At 48.6% G+C, this 12377-nt stretch overlaps 2 protein-coding genes across 3 annotated transcripts in view; both read right to left on the reverse strand.

The window, feature by feature from the left end:
* Positions 1-593: 593 nt before the first annotated feature.
* Positions 594-3799, reverse strand: UBE2C (ubiquitin conjugating enzyme E2 C). Of its 2 annotated transcripts, XM_007451643.1 has the most exons (6): positions 3569-3799; positions 2988-3015; positions 2132-2218; positions 1472-1676; positions 1305-1364; positions 594-850 (listed from the first exon to the last, which is right to left on the reverse strand). In XM_007451643.1, the coding sequence occupies exons 1-6, from the start codon at positions 3667-3669 to the stop codon at positions 792-794; spliced, it is 540 nt and encodes a 179-aa protein (XP_007451705.1). In that variant the 5' UTR covers positions 3670-3799; the 3' UTR covers positions 594-791. The 2 variants fall into 2 exon arrangements, with proteins under 2 accessions (XP_007451705.1, XP_007451706.1); XM_007451644.1 differs by lacking the exon at positions 2132-2218 and having other exon boundaries at positions 792-850; positions 3569-3669.
* Positions 3800-4656: 857 nt separating this feature from the next.
* The window catches only part of DNTTIP1 (deoxynucleotidyltransferase terminal interacting protein 1), a 22292-nt gene continuing 14571 nt past the window's right edge, over positions 4657-12377 (reverse strand). Inside the window, exons 9-13 of the mRNA XM_007451645.1 lie at positions 12154-12212; positions 11991-12051; positions 7046-7117; positions 5112-5167; positions 4657-5027 (exon numbers count right to left, since the gene is read on the reverse strand). Of these exons, the coding sequence (XP_007451707.1) occupies positions 4889-5027; positions 5112-5167; positions 7046-7117; positions 11991-12051; positions 12154-12212 (387 nt within the window). The 3' untranslated portion in view covers positions 4657-4888. The remainder of the gene's footprint in view (positions 5028-5111; positions 5168-7045; positions 7118-11990; positions 12052-12153; positions 12213-12377) is intronic.

Below are 12377 nucleotides of genomic sequence, written 5' to 3' on the forward strand. Positions count from 1 at the left end.
CACACACACACACACCCACACACACACACCCTCTCTCTCTCTCTCTCTCTCTCTCTCTCTCTCTCTCTCTCTCTCTCCAGCTCTAGCTGTTTCAGCCTAATGTCTGGTTCAGCCTCATCTGCAACACACCTGGGACAACTCCTATATTTGCTAACATTCTTGGTGCATGTCACCACACCATAGAAATTGGCATTTTGCTATTTTTTATTTTTTAAATTAATTTTCATCTATCTATCCATCTATCTATATTTTTGGCTGCACTGCACGGCTTATGGGATCTCAGTTCCCCGACCAGGGATTGAACGTGGGCCATGGAAGTGAAAGTGCTGAATCCTACCCACTAGATCGCCAGGGAATGCCCAGAAATCGGCATTTTGTGACACCTGTTCTATAGATGAGGAAACAGATGCAGAGCCATAAAATAACTAAGGTTGCAACAGAGCAAATCCTGTCACCCCACTGCACAGCCCTACAGCCTATCTGCTTCTCCTACTCCCTGGGTGGAGGGGCAGGGCAGGAACCCAGATCCTACACCTGACCTCTGCTGATCCTGTACACTTCCAACCCTAGGGGAACTACAAGACAGCTACTTGTTAAAAAAACCCCAAAATGTATTTATTTAATATACTCATCACATGGGCTTAACCAGACACTTAATTTAAAAAACAGAAACAAAACAAAAATGACACCACAGATAAGATACAGGGTCCTGTACAGAAATCGAGGAAAGGACAGACCATCTAAGGGAAAAAAAATAAAAAGACAACAGAAGGAGAGCTGCACATCCTGGGTCAGGGATCCTGGCTGGAGACGTGCTTTGAGTACGTTTCTTGCAGGTACTTCTTAAAGGCTGGAAGAGAACAGGCGGGTCTCAGTGAGTGATGAGGACAGGGGTTAAGGTGGATAAGAGGGCAGCAGGGATATAAATGTGGGAGGAGTTTGGGGAGGGGCTTCCCAGCACAACAGATTGACCCTCTGCTGCCCACCCAGCCAGGACCCCTGGACGGGCTCTGTTTCCAGGGAGGCTGGGGAGGGGACTAGGGGCCCTTAGCGAGCAAGTCATCTACACAAAGCTTTGCCTTCTACTTAAAAAGCCTCCCCAACCTACATTAATGTGGAAAGGGTTGGTTCTCCCTGATTTTATAGCAAACAGGCAAACCAGAAACACCAAGGCAGAGGTGGAACTGGGTTACCTGCCCCCCAAGGACATATTCCCAAGTCACTGGAATCCTTTTGTTGTTTGAGGGAGGCTTTGAAGGTTGGGGAGGGATGGCCTGGTGCTCTGAGAAGGACAAAGGACTCACCTGTGGGGTTTTTCCAGAGCTCAGCGGCATGTGTGTTCAAAGGGCTATCGATGTTAGGTTCTGCAGGTGGAGAGAAAGAGGACGGTCAGGTGCGGGTAGAAGAGGCCGCCCGGGGGAGTTCTGACAGGTTCCCAGGTTGCAGGAGAGGGGCCGGTCTTGGCAGTCACCTCCGAGCAGGCTCTGGATGGAGAGCAGGATGGTCCTGACGTCGTACAGGGCGGACCACTTGTCTTTCAGGATGTCCAGGCAGATGTTACCCTGGGTGTCCACGTTGGGGTGGTAGCAGGGCGTGAGGAACTTCACCGTGGGTGCATTGTAAGGGTAGCCACTGGGGAACTCCAGGGACAGTTTATACCTCAGGTCTTCATATACCTGGAGAAAGAGATTCGGGGAGTAACCCTTCCACCCTGAGCCACAGTTCCCACCCCAAGCCCCACATAAGGGACTTGCCAGGACCCCTGGGTTTGTCTGGGACTTGACAGAAGAGAAAGCATTAAACTGGTCTGGTACTTTCTCTCATATCTGGTCACTGGGGTCATCAGTGATCCTTTGGTCTAAGGCCCACTGGCCTAAGTCCTCAATTGTCCTTCATTCTTTTCCTTGCTGTCTGGTCTCCTGTCAGCACCTAAGATGGAGAGCCCTGCCTTAAACACAGCCTCTTACTATAGAGAGGGAGATCAGGGCCACAGGGTCAGGGCACGAGAGCAGGCACAGGGGAGTGTCCCGTCAGCCAAAAGACTTGAAGCAGACCCGGCACTCGGATTTCACCTCCCACCTCTCCCCAGACTCAGCTAAGTCACACTCACCTACCCCAACCCTATACTTACTGTGCCAGCTGCTCCATGGATGGTCCCCACCCATTTGAAAAGGTTGTCTGATTCAGGGAAGGCAGAAATTCCTTTATCACCGGACATCTGGGGAGGAAACACAACACATGCTGGGCTGAAGCGTACGCTCCTGGGGGGCCAGTGGGTGAACCCTTTCTCCTTAACCTCATCACATTTTGATCCAAAATAAAGCAACCAGGCCAAATTGATAGGCTTTCCCGAGGAAATGGCTATATCCTCGGGGCTCAGCATGCCTCTCCGGGGAGTACTGGGATGATGGAGGTTCATCGCCAGGCTAAGAAGGGAGGGGTTGTGCAGGGAAGCAGAAGGCAGCTCTGTAACCACAATGCTGGCTGCTGGGAATTCAACTCAACATGCTACTGAGTGCTGGTTACATACGAAGCCCAGAGACTACTCATGGACTGGGAACATAAACAATATGGTCATTGAAGGATTTGACTTGAATATCCAGGGTTAACGTAGAAGAGATCGTCCAGGAAGGAAGCATTCTGAGGTACGACAGGATTAGAAATATTAAGAAGGATGGAGAGTTGGGTGTGGATAAACCTTAGGGCAGGGAAGTAGGACCAGGCAGGGCAGGGGGAGGGCCTTGTATGAGAGCCGTATTTCAGGGATAACTTTATTGTGGGAGGACGGGACTGGCAGTAGAGATTCTCTGGAGAAAAGGTGTGGAGGTGAGGTGGATTAGCTTCTTTCCAGAAGAGAACAAGCTGGACTCATCTTTTTACCCCCATGTCTATCACAGAGCCTGATGTAGGAGAGGAGGCTACTGATAAGTGACTGGGAGGTGGGAGGGAGGACCAACTGGTTGGGGCTCTGGGCATCAGTCACTCACCATGAGCGTCATCAGCTCCTGCTGTAGCCTGCAAAAAGAGCACTCGGGGTCACCTGGGAGTCTGGATGGGTCAGGGCTCCAGGTGGTGCATCTCCTCCCACCCCAATCTCTCTGAAGCAGCTGTCACGGAGGCTCCCTCTACCCTGAAGTCGGACTCAGCTGGGGGCACAGTCACCCCCAGTTCCACAAGAGGGTCGTAGTGAGTCCTCCTCACTCTCCCTAATTCCAGGCTCCCACAAGACGGCTCTGGCTTATTCTTAACCTCGTCTGCTTCTCTCTCGTGCCGGATCTCAATTTCTCCCCTCCTTCCTTCCCCCTCCCCCGCCGTCCTCCAGCCAAGACACCGAAGGTCCCCGGAGCATCTTCATCTTGGTTCACCGACGGAGGATCCTGGCAGCGGCCATACCCCTTCCGTCCTCCTTCGGGAGGGTCTCTAAGAGCAGTCGGGCTCCTGGCGTGTCCCTCTACCTCCCATACCTCACCCGTTCCAGGAGGAGGTGGGGGTCCCGGAAGTCTTCGCTCTCGGCCCCAAAGGCCCAGGCTGTGCCAGGCCTGGCGATTGTTACCTCCACACCACTCACCTCTTGCCCACGGGGCCTCGGGCGGCGCCCCCGCTAGGCTCGGCTCCTTTACGGGCGGCAGCAACGCTGGCGGCAGCTGGGTCGCGGTTCTGGGAAGCCATCCGACTGGCGCTGAGAAGGGAGACAGGAACTCAGACTACCCTGAGACCGCGGCTGCAACTGCGGGTTCCCGGGCCCTTCCGCCCGCGTTTGAATTGTAACCCTCCGGCAGCGCTGGCCTATCAGCGGCTCGCTTGGGTTTGATCCAGCCAATGGGGCGCGACAGAGCACTTTGTCACCCGGCAACTGCTAGAACCACCCACTAGGGTACTACTATTGGGCGGCGCGATGCCGCTTCTGATGGGCGATTGGCAGGAGAGAGGCTGTCATTAATTAACGAAGCTGTAGCGGATTGGCCGCCTTTGGAAAACGCCGACCATTAAAGGGCTTAGAAAAAGTCCACGTGGGATGAATACTTTTAGGTCAAACGCCTGGCTACTGTCGGGGCCACCCGGCACGACCGGCCATTATCCCTTACTCCCAGGGGAAGGGAGGGTCTCCAGTCTTGGGGCCTTGGTACTCTTCCCTCAAACAGGAAACCCCAGCTCCGCCACCTGTTATTATGCCCTGGGCATTTTGGTTGGGGCTTTAAGAGCCTGAACATTCAGGCGAGGGGAAAAACTAGACGCTGATAGCCAGGGCCAGGGACTTCTCATTGGAAAACAGGTTCATCGGCTGCCTCTCCAATGGTTTGCTGTGTTCCCTTGGGGCACATAGTTTAGTGTTTTAACCTGCAGAATGGGGGTAATAAAAGCCACCTTGTATTTTTCTTATGGTTTGTCATCAACCTCCCATGGGGCCAGCCATCACCACATTCTGCTACTTCCATACCTTAGTTGGGTGACGAAATAGAAATAAAGGGACAGGGAAGACTGGCAAGGTACGTGGTGTCCCCAGCTTCGTCTCACAAAGCAGATACACATGGGGCACTGGGCTTCCTGGGGATAATGTGGGGTGGGGGAAGGGTGCCTGGTCCTTTTTTCCTTCACCCACTTCCTCTAGAGCCCTTGATGTTTTGTCAGCATGCACAGGCAGACCTCACAGTAGGCTCACCATCTGTGTTTATTACAAACCGTTTAATTGTTTCTTATCCCAATAACTTTACAAATATAGAACCACATGCCAGTCTGGGGGTGTTCTGCAGTGAGTCACTACAAACTAGCCCAGGCATAGCTTTAATGCCTCTGAGGTCCATCTAGGAGTAGTCCCAGCAGTGGCCTCAGCCATGTGGGTAAGAGGGCCTTGGAGGAGGGCTGCCAACTGTAGCCAGGGGACCTGGCTTCAGGTCTGCAGAGGCGCTTCGACAGCACGATGCTCATTCTCTGTCCGGAGTGTCTCCATGTACTTCCGCATCTTCTCAACCATCCAGGAGGGCAGGACAAAGGATTTCAGCTCCTCTAACTTCAGGTCCAGGCATCCTCTGGAAGAGACATTGAGGAGGAGAGTTGGAGCACGGGAGGATGTAGGTCCAGGCTCATCCCCGGGGAGGGAGGGCAGGCTTTACCTGTAGTCATCGCTAGCAGCGAGGTCCCGGATGTCCTCCTCAATGAGGAGGTAGGCCTGGGGCAGGAGCAAAGGAGAGTCGTCATTGCCTCTGATTCATTTCAGTCCAACTCGATTAATACTTTATTAAACGTCTCCTTAATGTAAGGGCTGGAAGGTGGGGGCGTGTAGTCAGTTTATAATTTAGCAAGGAAGAGTAAGTAGGGAGAGGCTGTCTGGGGAATAGTTTCTTGAGACAATCTTTCACTCAAGTAGAAAATTTATGGGTGGGAGAGTGGGGAATGATGACTAATTTACTTATAGACGTCATCCCTTTTACAAAGGGACCCTGAGGTGGCTTAAAATGAAAGGGCCAGAGGTAGAAAAATATACATGGAAATAGGAAATTAGGAGGAAGCCATATGTGAACTCTGGAACTAAGATAATTTGGTTTTGAACTTCGTGGCAAAAGGGAAAACATGATAAACCGCACTGCTGTCCATTAACTGGGCTGTGTTGTCTGGGGGCCTGCAGAATAGCTGTAGCACAATGCCACGGTCTGCAGCAAGAGAGCCCTACCTGTGAGCCTACCACGTGGCAGATGCTGTCCATCACATGAGACAGTCTTCTGTGGGAGACACTTCTTTCCAGTCTTAGGGTCAGGAATAACTGTGTGTCCCTTGAGACATTTGACTGTCTTCATCTTAGGGGCACTGTGAACTATGTGACAGATCAGTTGTCCTTGAGTGGGGCCTGCAGCTGAAAACCTATAGACTTGCACTGGTCTCCTGGGCTGGCAATTTTAAAAATCCCTTTTTAAAAACTAGTCTTTCTTGTGGCTTAATTTTAGATCCTGCCTTGCCTTTTTATCCTCTCTATTTCTTATTTATGTATGTGTCAATGTAAGTTTCCTGAAATATTTTTTGAAAGAGGGTAGCATATAGTAGGAAAAAAAATAAAAGATAGCTTTCATTGCCAGAAAGGAGATGGCATACTTGTTTGTGAGGCCGTTGAATTCTTCTTTAAAAAATAAATTTAATTATTTATTTATTTTTGGCTGCATTGGATCTTCATTGCTGCTCATTGGCTCTCTCAACTTGTGGAGAGCAGGGGCTACTCTTCATTGTGGTACGTGTGCTTCTCGTCGCAGTGGCTTCTCTTGTTGCGGAGCACAGGCTCTAGGTGCGCAGGCTCAGTAGTTGTGGCTCGTGGGCTTAGCTGCTCTGCGGCATGTGGGATCTTCCCAGACCAGAGCTGGAAGTTGTGTCCCCTGCATTGGCAGGTGGATTCTTAACCACTAGCCACCAGGGAAGTCCCAAGGCCGTTGAATTCCAATAGGAGCAGTCCCAGCGGTGGGACTAAGTGAGTCTTCAGGTGGGGGACAGGGCATGTGATGGACAAGTCCCTCCATGATAGTTTTAGAACACATGCAACGATGATTTTCCTAAGGTTGTTGCTTGATTTGAGCTAAGAACTCTTTAAGTAGAAGTGATTCTGGAAAGGGCTGCCACGTGTGGCAAACAAGTTTCACTGCATGTGCTAATTCCTTCTGACAAAGGGTGCGGCCTGGAGCACAGTGTTGAGATTCCATAGCTGATTCTCGTGGAAGAGTTGTGATGGAGGAGTGAAATCTGTCAATGGGCAGCACATGATGGGAAAGCAGTGTTCAGGACGTCTTGTACCTGCCATTCTTACATACAGCTAGTATGATCTACATATGAGGGTGCTGTGGAAGGGAAGGGGGAGATGTGTGGGAGACCTGGGGTCAGGCAAGGGAAGCCAGGGATTACAGTCTGGTCTTCAGCATGAAGGAATGGGCCCTCTCTACTCTTACAAGTCTCCTTTCTCACATTTGTTGGGCATGGAGTCTCCCAGATCTGAGGGTAAGTTGCCACCAATAGCCCTGGTCCCTGGGCAGGGTGAGTCTCCAGCAGTGGCACGTGTGGCAATACTTACCATCTTCCCCCCTGTTGCCCGCATGTGATGCTGCTCGGCCAGCCAGTGCTTGTCCTGGGGGTCAGCTGCATACTGTGAGGGATGAAGGCACGGGGGGAGATGTTAGCCTGGTGTGATGGGCTTTTCTCTTTGGTCCAGAGCATACTCTTGGCCCTTGAGCAGTTCTTAGCAACAAGACCTTGTCCTAGCCTGGTAGATGTAGAGGGTTTACCAACCTCTTCAGAGCAAGAAGGGCTGAGCCCAGGAGGAGGCCAGGGTAGGGGGCCCAATTCCCCGAGGTTTAGTACACTTCTCATTCCTGTCCCTTTCCTATTTTTCAAAATTTAAACTTTTTTTTTTGACTGCCACGCGACATGGAGGATCTTAGTTCTCTGACTGGGGACTGAACCCGCACCCTCTGATTGGAAGTGCGGAGTCTTAACCACTAGACCGCCACGGAAATCTGAAAAAAATTTTAAATTTTAAAATTTTGGCCATGCCACGCACCTTGCGGGATCTCAGTTCCCTGACCAGGGATTGAACCCAGGCCATCGCAGTGAAAGTGCTGAGTCCTAACCACCAGACCAGCAAGGAACTCCCCCCTTTCCTTTCTCAAAACACATCACTTCCGGCAACTGGTCAGATCGTGACTATTATTTTAGAGCTGTACTCCTCTTTGAAGAAATGATCTGAGGTGGCTTACAACACATGTGACTATTATGGTGATGAAATTTCCTAAAACAAAAATCAGGACACTTCATGCCCTGGAGGAGGCAGAATAGCATCATGGTTAAGAACTTAGCTGTGGGGTTCAGAGCTCAGAGCTCAACAGGGAATGCGCGTGGTAGGGAAGGTTGCAGGTGAGCATGTGAAGGTGGCCAATCTGGCCTGGTGGGCTTTTAGGGGGCTGCAGTTTAAAAAAAAAAAAAAAAAGAAAAAGAAAGAAAAAGAAAGAAAAGAATTTGGTTCAGAAATTCTGGTTTCTGCTAATTATCAGGTGGTGTAAATGCAGGTGATGATTGCCTTGAGACTCAGTTTCTTTTTTTTTTAAGTTTTTAAAAAATAATTTTTGTCTGTGTTGTGTCTTTGTTGCTGCACGCGGGCCTTCTCTAGTTGTGGCAAGCGGGGGCTACTCTTCGTTGCGGTGCGTGGGCTTCTCATTGCCGTGGCTTCTCATTGTGGAGCACAGGCTCTAGGCGTGCGGGCTTCAGTAGTTGTGGCACGTGGGCTCAGTAGTTGTGGTGCATGGGCTTAGTTGCTCCACAGCATGCGGGATCTTCCCAGGCCAGGGCTCAAACCCGTGTCTCCCGCATTGGCAGGTGGATTCTTTTTTTTTTTTTTGCAGTATGTGGGCCTCTCACTGTTGTGGGCTCTCCCATTTGCAGAGCACAGGCTCCAGACGCGCAAGCTCAGTGGCCATGGCCCACGGGCCCAGCCGCTCCGCGGCACGTGGGATCCTCCCAGACCGGGGCACGACCCCGCGTCCCCCGCATCGGCAGGCGGACTCTCAACCACTACGCCACCAAGGAAGCCCGGCAGGTGGATTCTTAATCACTGCGCCACCAGGGAAGTCCCAAGACTCAGTTTCTTCATTTGTAAAACAAAGAGTATTAACACTTATCTTATAGGGTTGTTGTTAAGAATAAAGGAGATAGTGCATAAAAGGTGGTAAATATAGTATATGACACATAAGTGCCCAATAAACGTAGGTTTTAGGGCTTCCCTGGTGGCGCAGTGGTTGAGAGTCTGCCTGCCAATGCAGGGGACGTGGGTTCGAGCCCTGGTCTGGGAGGATATCACATGCTGCGGAGCGACTGGGCCCGTGAGCCACAACTACTGAGCCTGCGCGTCTGGAGCCTGTGCTCTGCAACAAGAGAAGCCGCGATAGTGAGAGGCCCGCGCACCGCAATGAAGAGTGGCCCCCGCTCGCCACAACTGGAGAAAGCCCTCGCACAGAAACGAAGACCCAACACAGTCAAAAATGAATGAATGAATGAATAAATAAATAAATAAATAAATAAAGGAGTTCCTTTAAAAAAAAAAAAAAGTAGGTTTTATAAAATAGGCAGATCATTTGAAATGGAGACCAAGCTGGGAAATCTGTATGGTTACTACAGATTTAATTATTTAAATCTGTAGTTTAATTAGTTCACTTCCCAAGTAATATAAATATTAATCAAAAATTTGAGAGTGTGTACTTCTTGACCCAGCAATCCCATTTCCAGTGATTTATCCTTCACAGTCATCCACCCGTGCATGCAGGGATGTCTGGTGCAGCACTGTTTACAACAGCAAAACTGTTGGAAAACACTTCAACATCTATAAGTAAGGGAGCAATGAAATGAATGATAGAAAATCTATTTTGTGAATTCTACACAGCTGTTAGAAGTAAAATGAGGGAGACTTAATAACATGGACAAATTGCTAAGATATTATTCCCTAGATCTGTAGTGGCCAGCACACTTTTTCTGTAAATATTGGGCTGGCCAGGGATTTCCTGGTGGTCCAGCGGTTAAGAATCTGCCTTCCAATGCAGGGGTCGCGGGTTTGATCCCTGGTCAGGGAACTAAGATCCCATATGCTGTGGGGCAACTAAGCCCGTGTGCCACAACTACAGAGCCCATGCACTCTGGACCCCGCATGCCACAACTAGAGAGAAGCTCGCGTGCCGCAACTAAGACCCGACTCAGCCAAAAAAAAAAAAAAAAATTGGGTTGCCCAAAAAATTCATTTGGGTTTTTCTGTAAGATGTTACAGAAAAACCCAAACGAACTTTTTGGCCAACCCAGTATTTTAGGCTTTGGTGGCCACATACATCTTTGTCACATAATCTTCATTTTCTTTTAAAAAATCACCCTTTAAAAATGTCACCACTCTGCGTTGGACAAAAACGGGCTACAGGTTGGATTTGGCCCACAGACCATAGCTTGCCCTGCGTTAGAATGTATGCTCTGTGAGGGCAAGGCATTGTCTGTGTCTGTTTTGTCCACTACTGTATCTCTGGCAGTTTGAGAATGCTCAGCACTAGATATTTTTTCAGTGAATGAATGAACTTTGGGGTGAAAAGAAAAATCAGAATATATATAGTATGAGCCCAATAACACAAACAAAATATCACTAAAGAATAAGGACACACACACACTCACACACATATAGACAGGAGACTGAAGGATGCTACCATGTTGCTGGGGGTGACCCCTGGGGGAGGAGTCAGATTCAAGGGTTAAGAGGAGCTTTGCGTTTTGCTCCCTATTAGCTTCAGTGTATTGTTTGAATCTTTTTACAAGAATGGGTTTACACATTATTTCTATTAACAAAAGTTAAAAAGGAAAAGAAAATCTGAATAACGCCTTTAGAAGGACAGAAAAATGGGCAAAAGATATAATAGGCATTTTACAAAAGAAGCACAAATAGACTCTAAATGGATGAAAAGATGATTATCAATAATAAAGAATTAAAAGTAAAACAACAAAAATATTTTCCCTCCACTTATTAGCCTGGAAAGATTACAATGAGAGATAGCATCCACTGGTAATGACAGTGTGGGTTGGGAGTTTATTAAAAATGATGGGTCTAAGAATTGGGAATGTATGCTGGTAATGATGACCATTTACTGAGCCCTTGCTAGGCCAGGCACTGTCTGGGAGCTTTACTGTGCTTTCTCTCTCTCTCTTTTTTTTTTTACAGAGGAAGTCAGTTGTGTTTTTCTTAAAGTACAGTTGATTTACAGTATTATATTAGTTTCCAGTGTACAACATGATTCAATATTTTTATAGCTTATACTCCATCATTTAAAGTTATTACCAAAAATGGCTACATTTTACTGCATTCTCTCTTAATTCTACCAACCCTAAACGGCTGGTTTGCATCATTCTGATTTTACAGATGACAAAACGGTCTCAGAAATGTGGAGCCACCTGCCCAAGGTCACACAGCTAGTAAGTAATGGAACCAGGACTGAAATGATACTCTTAACCATTGTGCAACAGGAACTGGAAGTAGGTCCGAGAGCATATCCATTTGGCAGATGACGTAAGCAAGGGTCTTGGAAGACGTAGATCTTACAGAACAGTCAGGCAGAGAAAAGGGTAGGGGAGGAAGGCCATCAAAGGGAACAGCAGGAGTGAAGACACTGAGAGAGGAAAATGAAGTAGCCGCAAGCACAGCCAATTGCGCAGGTGTTGGGAATCCCACAACAGAAGACTGAAAGAACAGAGGAAGCAGGTGTGTCCTTTGAAGAACTTGAACTTGCACAGAATGTAGTAGACAGAGCCCATGATTCTGGGACCCCAAGGAGCTGCATAGTTCTGACAAGGGGCACTAAGCCTTGCACACAGGTGCAAAAAAATATATAACTTGAACACATGCGCGTTACTTTTTTTCTAATATATTTGGATGCTTTTGTGACTGATAAAATACAAATTCATTTAAGAGGGTGAATTCATACCCCCCAACCCCCAAGATTTTCTCAAACAGTGGACACCAAAGCATAGCTCAGGAGAGGAGTCCTGTCTTTGAAAAAGGTTAGAACTGCTGCCGTGCTCCAATCTCTTTATCTTATAGACAACTGAATACAGCAGTGGTTAAGATCTCAAGCTTTGCAGAAGACAGAACTCTAACTCACCACTCACTAGCTGAGTAATTTTGGGCAAGTCACTTAGCCTTCCTCAATCTTTTCTTTTGTTTTATTTTAATTTGTAGAGTAAGGATAACAATACCTATCTTAAAGGACAGTTCCAAGAGATAATGTAAGTGCAGCACTTAAAACTGTGTTTGGTACACAATAAACATATGAGGCAAGTCACTATTACCACTGAGGCACAGAGGTGCTGAGTAAATTACCAAAGGTAAAGGTTAAGGGCAGAGGGGCACAAGAACCCAGATGTCCTGACTCCCTGATGAGTGTTTACTCACAGTGCCACCTACTCCACTGCACTGGTCTGCCTGACTCCCAGCACTCACCTACCTTAAAGAGATGTGGGTGCTTGATGTAGATTCTCCCTCTGGTGCCCCCCATCCCTAGGGCCCTGAAAAGTAACAGAGGAGTGGTAAGGATCCCAGCACTTGTGGTCCTAGTGGTGGGCCCCCGAGCTCCCCTCTCCCTCAGCACCAAAACTCTTTAGACTTACTTGTTGGCTCGAGATCCCAACACAAAGGTGGTGGATTCATTCAGCCGAGCTGGGTCCCACTGTGCAAAAAATAGAGAGGTTTATCTGGTGGGTGGGACAGAAACACTCCTCCCTGGCCCTCTCCTACCACCACCCTTGTCCATTGTTCATCAAACAGCTGATTCAAGAAACCAAGTACTTTTAATATGCTAGGTCCTCTGCTCCATACAGGGTGGGGGTGGGGT

This window comes from Lipotes vexillifer, unplaced genomic scaffold (genome assembly GCF_000442215.2).
Source record: "Lipotes vexillifer unplaced genomic scaffold, Lipotes_vexillifer_v1.1 scaffold2049, whole genome shotgun sequence".
NCBI classification, from domain to species: domain Eukaryota; kingdom Metazoa; phylum Chordata; class Mammalia; order Artiodactyla; family Lipotidae; genus Lipotes; species Lipotes vexillifer.

What these genes read in the sequence shown, in the direction of transcription:
- UBE2C (XM_007451643.1), bottom strand. Translation starts at nt 3,669, where the DNA reads ATGGCTTCCCAGAACCGCGACCCAGCTGCCGCCAGCGTTGCTGCCGCC. An exon ending in AGGAGCTGATGACGCTCATG is followed by an intron (nt 2,219 to 2,987) that starts GTGAGTGACTGA and finishes TTTCCTCCCCAG; the next exon opens with ATGTCCGGTGATAAAGGAAT. An exon ending in GCTCTGGAAAAACCCCACAG is followed by an intron (nt 851 to 1,304) that starts GTGAGTCCTTTG and finishes GTTCTCTTCCAG; the next exon opens with CCTTTAAGAAGTACCTGCAA.